Source organism: Typopeltis vanoorti, chromosome 18 (genome assembly GCF_054136105.1).
Source record: "Typopeltis vanoorti isolate ZY-2024b chromosome 18, IOZ_Tvanoo_1.0, whole genome shotgun sequence".
In the NCBI taxonomy this organism is placed as follows: Eukaryota; Metazoa; Arthropoda; class Arachnida; order Uropygi; family Thelyphonidae; genus Typopeltis; species Typopeltis vanoorti.
Genome location: NC_143566.1, coordinates 19,611,363 through 19,626,389, shown reverse-complemented (window position 1 = coordinate 19,626,389; position 15,027 = coordinate 19,611,363). Strand labels below are relative to the sequence as shown.

The 15,027-nt window shown below is 34.4% G+C and overlaps 1 protein-coding gene across 3 annotated transcripts in view; it reads right to left on the bottom strand.

Annotated features, from left to right (window-relative positions):
* The window catches only part of LOC150096521 (acetyl-coenzyme A transporter 1), a 232,696-nt gene that overhangs the window by 44,119 nt on the left and 173,550 nt on the right, over positions 1 to 15,027 (bottom strand). For all 3 annotated transcript variants that reach the window (XR_016549809.1, XM_090408204.1, XM_090408203.1), the window contains exon 8: positions 9,480 to 9,638. Coding sequence is in view for 2 of the 3 variants with exons in the window: in XM_090408204.1 (XP_090264330.1) it covers positions 9,480 to 9,638 (159 nt within the window). In the remaining variant the exon portion in view is untranslated. The remainder of the gene's footprint in view (positions 1 to 9,479; positions 9,639 to 15,027) is intronic.

The following is a 15,027-nucleotide window of genomic DNA, read 5'->3' as shown; positions in this document are numbered from 1 at the left end:
CCTTGGTAGGTAGAATACTAAGGCATGAATCCCTACAAAAAATACTTCTAGAATGAATGATACAAGGAAAAACAAGAAGAGGAAGACAAAGAACAGATTAGATGAGAAATATTAAGAACTGGGCCTTTTTGTCCTATGAAGAATGCAAAATAGAAGCACAAAACCGTATATGGTGGAAGCTCATGGTGGTGAACCTCTTGGAAGGAGATATCTGACAAGACAAGATATATATACTGACTGATTGTGTGAAATAATATACTTCAGGACAATACCATTCAATAGTCTTCTTGACGAAAAATCTCTGTGGGTCAGATTATTTTATTCTGGCAACATCCATTTGCTAGTCTGCTTGGACTGAAGAGGTCTTTACTCTCCAATGAATGGCTGGGAATGCTAACTTGTAGGTCTGAATTCCCAAACAAATAGAAAGGCTTATATGCTAGCAGTACATGTTACAGCATTGATTACAACACAGAATAAGAAAATAATTAATATTTATTAATTTATTAGCTGATATTTTGCTGGTATTATATCCAGCAGCTTCAGAGCATAAGAATAGTTTGTGACCATACACGAAATGTGGTATAACAGTGGGACTAGTTAAAAAAAAATTGTAACAGACAAAACAAGGAACTAAAGTCCTAGTTGGTGCCACCTATTGTTGGAAAAAGAGAGAAAACAAGTATTAATTAAATCTTAAAATGACTGTCTCCCATCCCAGATAGTTGGAAAATTTATATACAGTCATACTTGTCGAGGTTTGGAGTATGTTTTAAAGCTGCTGTTGATTCCAAAAACAATCTCCCTGACTTACGACTTCTGCACAGCACTTTTGTTTTCTTCCATTTGTTCCAGTGTGAAGGAGTATCAAAGGCATGGTCTGCTAGACCCAACTTGCTATAACGATAGTGCTGAATGTATTTTTTTAAAAATATATTTTATTTGCTGCTTCGTGTACTGTGATAAATTGCTCATATGCTCTGAAGATGCTGGATATAATACCAGTGAAATATCAGATAGTAAGTTATTATTAATAATTTTTTTTTTTTTTTAATCAATCTGTATTGTAATCAGTACCGTTAAAATAATCTAACAGATAAGCTACGTGTTGATGGTTATTTGACTTATTTTTAACGGTATTAGCAACACCAAAAAAACTATTTTATAAAAAGATGTTTATTAACTTGTTTATATTTTGCTGAATTTCAATCATCATCAGAGCACAACACAGCATGTATATGTGAGTAGTAAGTGAAACAATACAATTGTAACACACAAAAGATCTTAAGTCCTATTTTGGTATCCTCTAATGTTGTAAAAAAATAAAAAATAAATAAAAATAAAATAAAATACAGCTATGTGGGAGTTGCTCTTAAGATAACAGTCTCCCAAATTTCTGGCAAATTAATGCAACCATATTTGTTCAGGCTAGGAGACTTCATCGTAGCCATAGCTGATTCAAAAAATGTTAAATTGTCTGTAACAAGTTCTAAATAGCACATTAGTTTTCTTCCATCTAATCCTGTGTGAAGGGGTGTCCAAAGCATGGTCTGCCAGTCCTGACTTGCCATAATAATGTAGTGAATGCATTTATGTTTTTTTTTTACCTTTCTTCAGTGAAATGATATTGTGATTAGTGATGTAACATCAAGCGGCTCATTCTAATTTTGAATGATCAACCATTTGTATTCTACCTTGTAAAAAACTGTTTCCTGTCACACCAATGATGATAGTTTGTTATTTTCAAACTGAAATCTCTGCAATATATTAAATATACTTTTCTTGTGCTAACATGTAGATAATTCTTGTGCATAAAGGCTCTCCATCCCACTTGGCCTCTTCTTTTCTTTCTGGAATTATAAGTTTAAATTGGCTTGTTCTTTTACAATGTTCATCCAACTCTTCTGCGGTCTTCTTCTCATTCCCTCAATCTTCCCCAATATAACTACCTTTTCCAATGATTCATCTGCTTGCTTGTCCAAAGTACATCAACTTCTGTTTAGTGATCATTGCCTCCAAAGAGCATTCTGTCTTTATACTCTAAAATTTTCTTACTGGACATTCTTACAGTCATGGGATTCTTAATAGTCTCCTCCACACTATAATTCAAAAGAATCAATTCACTTTCTGTCTTTCTTCTTAATAATCCAGCTTTCACATTCATATATCATTACTGGAAATGCCATTGCTTTGACAATTATATCTTTAATGGCCTTACTCACACCTCCATCTTTCATAATTTTTGTCAGATTTAACATAGTTTTTTAATCCCATGATTATCCTTCTTTTAATTTCATCTTCAGATTTACCATTATTTCTGATTCTGGATCCCAGTAAATCATAACTCTCAATGATTTCTGTTTTATCTCCCTCTATTATAAATTCATTTAAATTGTCAGAAGCAATCACTTTTGTTTAGCTGATGTTTAAATCAAGCCTGGCTTTGTTACTTTCCCTTTTAACCAATAGAATCAACCACTCCAGATCTTCCTTAGTTTCTGCTATGAGGGTTGTATTGTCTGCATATCTTAAGATGCCCTGTTTGGAAAAACAGGGTGTCTGTTTTTCCAAAGACTGTTTTTACCGAAGCTTCTTGATTGTCATACAGCTCTCTTAACAAGAGGATTAGATGCTCAGGTATTCCCACTGATCTCATTACAACCCACAATCTGTTGTGATCCATGCAATCAAAAGCTTTCTTATAATCAATAAAACAAATGAATTTTTCCTTTTGAAATTCTCTTGTTTGTTCCATAATCCATCTCATGTTTGCTATTTGGTCTCTAGTTCCTCTACCTGTCCTAAAGCCTGCCTGTTCTTGTGGCATTTCTCTATTCACATATGGCTCCTTTGTTGGAACACTTTCAGCATAACTTTGCTTGCAACTGAAATTAAAGCGATGGTTCTATAATTCTGACAATCTCAGATTTGATTTTTTATTTTTTGGAATTGGGGTGAATACTGATGATTTCCATTCCCAGGCCAGTATATTTTCTTCCAAACCTATTGACAAATTTCGGTATATATATTCACTACTTCATCCCCAGCTGCTCTCATTAATTCCACTGCTCCCATCATCTCCAGGAGCTTTTCATTTTGCCAGCTGTTCGCCTGCTGTTATCACTTCATTTTTCATTATCATGGGTTCCTCAACAAATTCTCTTTCAATATTATCTTCCTTGTACATATTCTTTCTATCTTTTTTTCACTGCTTCTTTTTCCATCAAACATTTTGCCAAATTACTTTTTACAACTCCTGATTTAGGGTAAAACTTCCCTGTAACATCTGTTGCGTGTGGTGTATTAATTAAAATTCTACTGAAATACTACCCATAAAATATCTAGTAAAAGGAAAATGCCTTCATCTACAGATACATCAGCTAAGAAGTCAAGGAAAACTATTGATTTAGAGTGTAAAATGAAAGTTATCCAGAAGTATGAAGGCAGAAAGAAAGTGAATACGATAGCACGTGACTTGAAGTTATCACATTCCCTGTTATCAACGATACTTAAGGACAAAGAAAGAATTCGGGAAGCTGTGAAAGGTTCTGCACCTATGAAGTCTACAATTTTAATCAAACAACAACAGGGACCCATCCATGAAGTGGAGAAATTGTTGTTTATGTGGATGGAAGATTTAATACAGAAAAATTCACCCGTGAGCCTTTGCACAGTGCAAGCGAAGGCTAGAAGTCTGTTTCTTGAAGTTGAAAGTTTGCATTATGGGAGATACTGAGATAGGAGTGATGTAAGCTTACTCCAACTTTGCAATGAGTTGCCCGGTGTCGTAATACCTTATCCCAGTCCTGAAGACACTTTCAGGCACAAACTTTGCCTGAAATATATAAAGGATTAAACTGAATTTATTATTAAAGTCTGTTTCAGAGTTTAAAATCAAGCACCGGAGACGATTACGCAGAAGATTTTCAGGCTAGTACTGGATGGTTTAAGCATTTTAAAAAAGATTTGCTTTGCATAATGTATGTGTCACAGGAGAAGCAGAAAGTGCAGATGAAGCCCAAAAATTCGTTGATAGTTTTGACTCTTTAACCCAAGAAGAAGGTTATCTACCGAAACAAATATTTAACGTAGATGAAACCGGCTTGCAATGGAAACACATGCCTAATCGTATGTACATACACCAAGAAGCAAAAAGGATGCCAGGATTCAAAGCTTTTAAGGATCGGTTGACTTTGTTGCTTGGTGGGAATGCCACGGGTTTTAAGTTGAAGGCTTTTCTCATTTATCGTTCAGAAAACCCTCATGCATTTAAGCACACACTGCCAGTTTTGTACCATTCAAACCCTAAAGCTTGGATGACTCAAGCACTGTTCGAAGACTAGTTCATGAACTGCTTTATTCCCCAGGCTCGTGAATATTGTGTGGAGAGAGGTATCCCTTTCAAGATTTTATTGATTATGGACAATGCCCCTGGCCACCCTCCTCATCTGGACGACCTTCAACATGATGTTAGAGTGGTTTTTATGCCACCTAACACAACCGCTCTCATTCAATCCATAGATCAGGGTGCTATTTTAGCATTCAAGGCTCACTAACTGAGAATGACATTCACAGAAGCCATCAAAGCGATAGATTCTGATGCTGATTTATCTTTGCGAGACTTTCGGAAGCAGTACAACATTCTTCAGTGTATCAAGAATATTTCAACCGCATGGGAATGTGCAACAAAGAATTGTATGTCGGGAATTTGGAAAAAGTGTCCAAAATGTTATGTGAATACATTTGAAGGATTTGAAAAAGGAGAAGAACTGGAAGTGATTACAGTAAAAATAGTTAAACTTGCAAAAAATCTTAAATTAGAATGTGAAATAGAAGATGTAGAGGAGTTGCTAGATTGTGAAATAAAAGAACTTTCGGATGAAGAGTTGATTGAATTGGAAGCACTGAGAGTGTCAGAAGAAAAAGCGAGAGAGGAAGAAGAGGAACCAGAAAAGAAATTCACTGCAAAGAGTTTATCAGATTCTTTTTTGCAACTGAATAAAGCTCTCGCCAGTTTTGAAGCAATGGACCCTAATGTCGAACGATTCACAAAGATCGAACGTATCATTCAAGATGCTGTGCGTTGTTATCGTGAGATATATGAAGAAAAAAAGAAACAAACTGTTCAATCAAAGCTCAGCATGTTCCTCATCAAGAGAACATCTCCTACCTCAACCCAAGAACATGACCCTGACGATTCACAACCCAGCACAAGCAAAGATTAAAAATTAATTTTGTAAATTTCATTTGTATTAATTTTTACATTAATTTTAGATTGTATTTTTGTGTTTACAGTACAGTATTATTTTTCACATTATGTACAATATACATAATTATAAATTTAAAAGATTAGAAAGGCTAAAGAATACTGTTAATAAATATATGGCTGACATGCGACCTGTCAGCCAGAATGGAAGTCGGTCATAAGTTGACGACCAAGTGTATATAATCTGATTTCTTTCATCTCAAAGGCAGACTATGTATGTGTTTGCTCTGACATTACCACGTCAAAGCATATCCAACTTAGAATCTGCTGATTTTGATCCTTCTTGGGCTGAGAAATTTCTTTGTCCCATTCTATCAAATTCATCAGCTGTATTTCTAATTGCTCTCCTAATGCCACCGATCATTCTGAACTTTTTGACTTCCTTTCCTTAAATGTTCTTCAGTTCAGCTTTCCTAACAGTGAAATTTTACTCAGAGATTTTAATGTTTATATCACCAATGATCTTACATAAATCAATCAGATGCATACCAGAACACTAGATTATCTCAACTCTACAAATGCTTTCTGTACTAGCAACAACAGTTCCAAGTGCTCTGTGAATGCCGTCTACCTCTAGGTCATTCAGACCACAATCTGGTGTTGATCTCTTCTCCCATAGGGTAACATTCAGAGAATCACTCTCATCCACAGGTTGTTTTTCCATCCACAAGATTGATCTTTGTGACTCTTGGTTTTGGGGCCTTCCAACACAAACATATACAGCATTGAATGTATCACTTAAGTAATCCCTGATAGTATTAATGCATTCATCCCCAATTCCACTGTTAATTCCCATCCCTTATCTAAGCACTGGATAAGAGATAGGAATCCCTTATCCAATGTTCCAGAAGATATGTCAAGGCTGTACAAGAGATGAACCAGGCATTCTGCAACTGGCTTTTATTCCATATTCCATCTCCATCTTTCTTCCTTTACTGTTTATACCAAAACAAAATCAAGACAAAGTCAATTTTGAAAGAGCTAAAAGTAGGAAACTTGCATCATGACCAAACAGTCATGGCTTCTGGTCTCTTTCCAAAGTAATCAGTAATAATTTTTTTTTCCCAAATCCACTCCAAGAATATTGCAGAAAATGCCAATCTACTGTGTTCCTAATTTTCTTCAAAGATGTGCATAATTCATTTAGGTAAATGTTCCTTAACCACCCATAAAATTATACCAAATTAGATATCATTTAGGTCTTCTAGCTCTGGAACATTGCTTCTGTTATTCTGATGGTTTGCACTCCATAGCTGATTCCTTTTATATGTCACTATTTTATGATCTCTCATTCTACTAATATCTATTCTACTGCCTGGAAACCAGCTTATATATAATCCATTTCCAAGAAGGGTGACAAATCATTACTATCGAATCATCACAGTTCTCTCACCAAAATAAACTCCTGCACTATTATTAAGGCTACCAAACTAATAAGTGATTACCATACTGGTGATCACTTATTAGTTGGTAGCCTTCACAATTAACAGGCAATTGGCTCATCAACCCCCCCCCCCCCCACACACACACCTTTGGACAAGTGCTATGGAAAAGTTTAGTGCATCACAAGTGGCTGCCCACTATATCTCTAAGGATTTTGACTTGGTCTAGTACAGAGCTCTATCAAGTAAGTTCCCAAAATTGGCCTGTCCCCTGACTTCAACTGGGTTGCCAACTTCCTGACTTCGATGTTCACTACATGTGACAGCAGACGGTTCTGTATTTTCTAATGTACATTATACCAGACAAGAAATTATATTCTTGTTTCAATCCTTTATCCAAGCTTGAAACAAAATCTCTGTGCGAAATATCTTAGCTACTTGTATATGAAGGCAGATAACTCCATGCTAATTGTCTCAGTATCCCCCTTAGAGATTTTCTCATACATGAGTAAAGCATTAAAAGAAGAATATAATTTTTTGTCTAATATAACGTGTCCAGTAACAAAAAATTCTATAACTTATCTTCTAACTTTGCAACCAATACTGGGATTCCACAGGGCTGCGTTTTCCCACACCCGTCTTCTTCCTCCAATATATCAATCCAGTTGAAACCAAACCAATACAATTTTGGTGATGACAGCAGGTTGTATTCTGTATTACTCCTCCTCATTCCTCTCACCAGGCAATCCATCTCAACTTTTGCTACATTACTAACCTTTAATGCCTGCAAAACAACCATGTGTTATTTCTCAAACTTTTCTTTCAATCTTTCCTTATGACAACACCCAAAGCTTCAACAACACACAAGATGAATTTTTTTTCTCTTGTAATTACAATAACATCAAATCTCTCTTGGTGTAGACATTACAATTACAGCCTCCTTACAGGATTTCTCTTTTGTTCAAGGCATTACTTTGCTTCTGTACTATTAACTTTCTGACAAATTATGGAATACCGTTCTCCTATTTAGGGAGGGAGTGTACCTAAGAGCGCCCTAAAAATAATCACTCACTAAAGAAAAGAGCAGTTAGTTTGATCAATGATCCGATCCATCTCTTACCAACTCACTACACTTACTTTCAACATGGGCATCATTTAATCTGGTTCACGTATCTTTTAAAAATACTTCTATGGTCACTATTCATCTGAAATGGAATCAATAAATCCCCATGCTGTGTTTTGTTGAAATGCATACAGCAGCAACTCGCATTCTTTTCACAATCCAACTCCAAACTCATAGAGCAATTTCTTGTTCTGCTCATTCATTCATTCCTCTTTTACTGCTGCCTCTGGAAATTCTCCCTTCTCACATGTTTTGTGAATGGGAAAGTCTCTCCTTGGATTTGAAGAGACTTGCCCATTCACAATACTAACGAGATATAGGTTGACTGTTCAACTTTATGTGTGTATGGAATTGATATGCTTCCAAGAAATCTGCTGAATAGTTGCCTCAACTGCTCTCACACTGAATGCTGAAACTTTTGAGGGTATTTATTTTCTAGAATGAATAAATCACTAAGAATTAATGAATGGGCAATCTCTCTCTTCAGTAATCCTTCTGTGAACCAGTTTACTTTATGGTCATTGGGTCATGATATAATTAAATACAGTACAGCAATGAAAAGCCAAACGGCTATTTTTTTCTGGCGAGGTTGATATACAGTACAGCAATGTTTCTACTCTACATTTTCGAATGCAACACTTGTGCCAAAGAGAAATTATACCAAGGTTGAACAATATCTAGATCTCTTGATCTAGCACAATTAAAATATCACTCAGGAAATGCATGTGGTAAACTTTGCAATTAGTCCCCCCCCCCCCCCCCCCATCAGAAAACTTATTTACTGCTGGGCTTAGCTTTGACATTCAAGATAAAAATCCCAAAATCTTCTAACAGACAATCTTTTCCTTTTTAAAACATAATCCCTTACCTAACCATATTTTAATTAGCTCACTATAACAAACTATTGAAAAATCATGATGCAAGCTTCATAGGTAAAATGCTATGCCAGAAAATTTCATTTATTGCAAACTATCTGCTCTAAAAGACTATTCTTGCAGTCTCTATGATTCTGCAATAGTAAGAGTTGACTATAAACAACTGCAATAAGCAGAAAAAAATCTGATGTTGGATTTTATTTACTTTCCAGGAAAGTTCAAAAGAGAGGTACAATATTGCAAACCACTCTCTTTGACAATGAGATGAATTAAATATTCCAGTTATCAGAGAGGAGAGACATTCTTGAGGAGCAAAATTAGATAAGATAAAGTGCTACATTCGATTTTAATACATTCATATAGAATAAAGGAATTTTTGTTATAATGAATTATGTAAATTTTTTTTTAGCATGACAATGATGTTATGAGATTTGACAGACTTTTTGATAGGGTGTAAGGATGAATGCTTTTTTACATCCAAAATATTAAAATTCAAAATAGTCTAACTTATCTTTATGAAATAGTTTCAGTTAATTTACATTTCTTTTCTATCCCTTTAAAGAAATAAGTTCATGCTATCCCCAGTGTTGGTCACTGTATGATAAAGAGGGAAAAAATAGAAATAACAATTTGTCCTGTAATAAAACAGGAATATGATAGTCAATGAAATGTATATCTATATTTGGATCTATATTTTTATACAATACTGAATGAAAGAAAGTGATGCTTTGAGAAAGTGAAATATGAATAAATTATGTAGCTTGATGCAATGTTATAAGATCTATCAAGAGATTATATAATATAAATAATGCTGAAATTTCTCAATATCTCACCTATGGTTTTCGCCATGCAGATGGTGGCAAATTTTGTAGATAATGAACTCTGTGTCCAGCCCATCTTAGCCAGAAGAATCCAAACATGACACATATCAGAGTTTCCACATAGTAACCATCTAATCTAGTAACACACTGGCCACCAGAAGAAGTGCATTCCTAAAACATCACAGTTCCATTATACAAAATTTCAATAAGCTTCCACAAATATTCAAATAGTTACAAATCATAATTTTGCAGATTGTGCATAACATGAATACGATGCAACTAAATTCTACTACATACTAAGTAGCCAATTTATAAAGTAAATCCATGGGAGACTCACAGCTTATTCAGATCTTATTTATAAACATTCTGGAGTATACAAGATTCTGTGTTCTTGTGGAAAGATGCACATAGGGTTAAACTGGGAGAAGTTTCGAAATCCATAAAAAAAGAGCATGTAAGCAAATTTGAAAGCAAAAGTAGACTCACAGCATACATCTTCACAGATCACATGCAACTGGCAAGCCTTCTCCATGCCTTACTTAGAGGAGAATAAGTTGGGCAGATTATTCAAAAAGTCTTCTGTGGTCATTTGTTCAAAATGCACACTAAACAGAACCCAAAAACATACTTAATAACATTTAAAAGTCATTAATTAATATATGCAAGTTCGAGACCTCTCATATGCTAACAATCACACATGGAGTTTACACAACATTCCAGTCTTTTTCAGTTTACAGAAATAACTGCTGGAAACGTTTGATTTCTTGTTGTTTTTTGGCTGTGTTAAATAGCTTTCTTTTGTTGTCTGAATGGCTGATACTATCAGTCATATAAACAGCAAAACACATTGAAGAAACATTGTTTTAATAAAAATGTCTATGAGTTAAAACCTGATTATTTATTAAGCATGATAATTTCTCAATAACATTATCTCAAAAAGAGAAAAAAAATCATGTAATTTTGGTTAACTTTCCACAAAATATTTTCTATTACATCTTATGCTGCTATTAAAATATACCTTTGGACCCTTCAAATTGAACCCTCTATCTAATACATTAACAGAAGTTTTTTTTTTTTTTTTTTGCATCTGCATGTATAAATGAAATAAACTAGGGGTCACCAAAATTTTAGAGTTCAGTAGCACTCCACAGACTGAAAACACTTAGCAAAACCTCTAGCCTTCATGACGTAACTGAAGTAGTTGCTCTTTATTCCCCCACTTTTGGAGTGGGGGAATAAAGAGCAACTACTTCAGTTACGTCAACCCTCTTCTGTGGTATTTACCCAAAAGATCTATATATGAATCAAGAATGATAAAATCTATACTGATAATCATTTATTAGTTGCGGGTTTTCCTGATAGTACCAAAGTTAGTGGTTAATGCACTTCTTCAATACTTAGAATAGATTCAAGTGAAAAATATAGTTTGGTAATACAAAAGTAAGGATTTGTTTCCTTTGTGGGCTTAATATAGGCTTAATGTGGGCTTAATATAGGATAGTATCCAAGAGGCAGCAGAAATAACACTGAGAAGACAATGAAACAATGACACTACTATGAACTCTAAAGCACAAACCTTCAGAATTGCAGAACTGCCATTAAGATCAGGAGACTTTTTGGTTTTCATAAGGTTATTTTGATCTCGTTCTTAGGTGGAGTGGGGGAATTAAAAAAATAACAGAAACTGGAAACATCATGCATTTGGAGATAAAATAAAAAACCATAGAATCAGTTCTCTCTGCAGCTAATCTACTTGTTTTTTATGTTGCTCCCGCCCATGAAAAATTATTAGTGAAACCTATGGTACATTTTAATTGACTTCAAACGAGCATTTGATTCCATTGACAGAAACAAAATGATAAACATCTTAAAATCTCTGATGTTAGATTCAGAACTACAAACCTTTATTATAAATTATTATAAAGATACCAAATCAAATGCCATATGTAATCAAATAAAAACAAACAAATTTAAAGTAGAAAAGTCATGAAGGGTTGCCAACTCTCACCAAATTTATTTATTACCTATTTCAAAGAAATATGCAAGTCCATAGCTGAAGAACCAGGTCTACAAATAAATGGCTTGAATATCAGCTACATCAAATATGCAGACGATATTATTATTCTTGCAGAATCTGAAGAATAATTGGAAAAAACAATAAAAATCTTAAATGAAGAATGCAAAACCTTTGGAATGAAAATCAATTCTAGGCAAAACTAAAACAATGAAAATAGGAAGAGATGAGGAAAAAAATTCAATAAACTTAGAAAATCACATACTTGAACAAGTAAAGTAATTTACATATCTGGACAGTCTTATTACTCACAACTTCGACAAAACAGAAACAGTAAAATATGGACTTAACAAAGGGTGGCCTAAATATGAATAAATTAAACAAATATGGAAAAATAACAGCATTTTAAAAGCCTCAAACTAAAACTATATACTTACGGCAACGTATAGACACTTGGACATTCAATCAGAAAGAAATACAGAAAATCAGGGCATTCAAAATGCCCTGATTTTCTGTATTTCTTTCTGAAAAATGAAATGCTTAAGAAAAATAAATAAGACTCACTGTTCAGAACACAAAAAAAATGAGCAAGTCAAATATGAATTAAAGTATAGAAAAGATATCACAGCTATAATTCTTAAACAGCAATTCGGATGGTCTGGACACCTCCAGAGAATGTCTTTACAAAGATTACCAAATATAGTCTTGAATGGAATCAATGGGAGAAGCTCAATTATCGAGCTTCAAAGAGATGACAGAAATGGCTGAGATAGAACCAGATAGCAAAGATTTGCGCATAGGGGGGCTTAACTCATCATATGATGGACAAGAAAGAAGAAGATAGTACATTTTGTACCGTGGGTGGGCTGAGGATATTTTTAAAATCAATTTTATATTTTATTGCATTTTTAATTTATTTTTTCATAGTCTGGAAATTAATCTTGAGACCAAACATGGAACTTTTCTGAGCTACTTCAGGTCTCCAATAAGCAGAGGCAGTAGTCTCACACTGGGGCAACGACATTCATCCTCCCACCTAAAGGCAATCATCTATGTCTATAGCAGGTTTCAAACCTGCAGTCTGTTGGCTGGAAAGCAGATACACTAACCACTTGGCCAACCAGGTCAGCAGCTTGTATGTGAAAACAGACTAAAACCAGGGCAGAGAAAATTGTTGCAACCAAGAAGCATTTGAACAGGATGCTGGATTATCTAATCCTTTGTCTATCCATACTGCTAATGTACTACAGGTTTACAACCTTTTGCGAGTAGCTTTCATGGAAAGCATATAAAAAAATTACTGAATATTAAAAACAAATATTAAAAATGCAAAAAAGTACGAAGCAAAGAAAGGGAGACAGCCATGAACTAAGTAAATGTGTGAATCAAAGTAGAAAGTAGACGTTTTGAGTACTTACAAAGCGCTTTTATTCATGAAAATAACTCTTTTTACATAGTAATATACACATAAATAATTTCCCATCGTTATCGTTTTAATTCATCCATCTGTTTGAGAATTCTGCCTTCATCACAAGTTTTTGTTTGTCAGAATCTCTTCTTTTATTTTATCAATAATCTGCATATGCTAGTATTGTGTTGAGGATCAACAGAATACTAGCATATGTAGATGAAATCAACAGATGTCATCCACTTCTTAAAATACAGATTCATTATTTATTCAGGAATTGATGAATTTTTACTAACTTTATCTATTCTTTCCAAAGAGTAGAATGAAAATGTTCCTATATAGTAAACAAAATCTGAACCCAACTGACATCATACTGCAGACACAAGAAAGACTAGTTTTATTGCATAACTAAATAGAGTATAGAGTTACCTGCAGTCGATGTACTATATTTAGCAATAATTAATGTACTTAGAGACAAATGACTTGAATCCAGTTAGAATTGAGACCAATGATTGTAGTACTACTACTAACAGTATTTCATGTGGCAGTGAGTTTGAAGCCATCTGGTGTAAGGTGGAATCTAAACAAGATCGATTACTTAGTGGGGGTGTTATTACAGACCTGGTGGATCAGTTGCTAGTGATGAAGAAATGCATCACCAAATAGAAAAGATGAGCACGAAAAGAGTAATCATAATGGGAGACTTTAATTATCCAAATATTGATTAGGTAGCAGTAGACCTCATGAGAAGAATGAAAATGAATTTATTGAGCTGTTGTGGGACAACTTCCTCAAGCAGCATGTGACAGAAGGAACTTGAAGTCAAAGAGTGTTAGATTTGATTATAGTGTCAAAAGGCATTTCAGTTAAAGACAATTAATCTGCCTCCAGATGGTGACAGTAATCATGCGGTATTCACTTGGGAAGTGACTAAGTTTATGAAAATTACATTCAGAAAAGGTTACTACAAAGCAAGAAATTATGACCAACTGAGGAGTATACTGAGTTCAGTGGAAAGGGATTGGTTGCTGGATAGGATGAATAATGACAGTGCATGGAAAGTATTTAAAACAATATGTAAATGATGCAATATCAGAATGTGTCCCGAGAGTTCGAAGAATAAACAGGGTAGGAGTCAAATGGATGTTATCTTATTAAGCAAGAGATTCATAAGAAAAGGATGATGTGGTAGGAAACTGTGTGCATAAGGATGATGTCCATTATGAAAATTATAAGCAGCAGGCTAGAATAGTCACATAGATGTTGTACAGAAAGCAAAATCTGAGTATGAAAAGAAATGGCTCTGCATGCTAAAGTAAACTAAAAGAAAGAATGATATGAAAGAATAACTCTTCTAAATGCAGATGGCATGAGGGTAACAGATACGGAAGAGGTTGTTCAACTAACAAGTGCCCATTTTGTTAAAAGCTATCAACCTAGTGTACGTAACCCTGAGCTCACTGCTACCACTTTACTGGATGAAGAGATGTATGAGGACAAGGTTAGAGGTGTTGCATAACTGAATAAGAATTCAGCAACAGGGACTGACGAAATATCAGCACATGTATAATATCTAAATATGTAAAAGTGTATACACTTTTAGAAGTGTATTCAGCTATGTGTTCCTTTGAGGATGTTTAATATGAGTCTCAGAACAGGGAAGAAGAAAGGAAAAGAATATATGGTAATTCCATTGCACAAGGGTGGTGCAAAGACAGATGTGTCTAACTATCAACCAATTAGTATCTCAGGAGTGGTGGTGGTGAAGATTTTGGAAAATTTGGTTAGGGCTCACTTTGCAATGAGCAACATGTGTTTACTGAGAAAAGGTCATGTTTCAGTAACTTGCTCACATTCAATAACAATGCTACCATTGAACTAGACAAGGGGAATGGATGTACCATGATACTGTAAAATCTGTTGCAAGAAAGAAAAAATAATTTGCCATGTTTAAATTTTGCAACCGATTTTCCATAATTTTTATTTCTCTCAGTATTTCCAAATATTTAAAATGTAATGTGAAAATATGTGCTGAATATAATGCTATAAGAATTGCTGTAAAAGTGCATATAGGTCAACTTAATTGTAAAGCTTGGTAGGAATTAGCCAGATTAGCAATGACAAATATCTACCAAGGG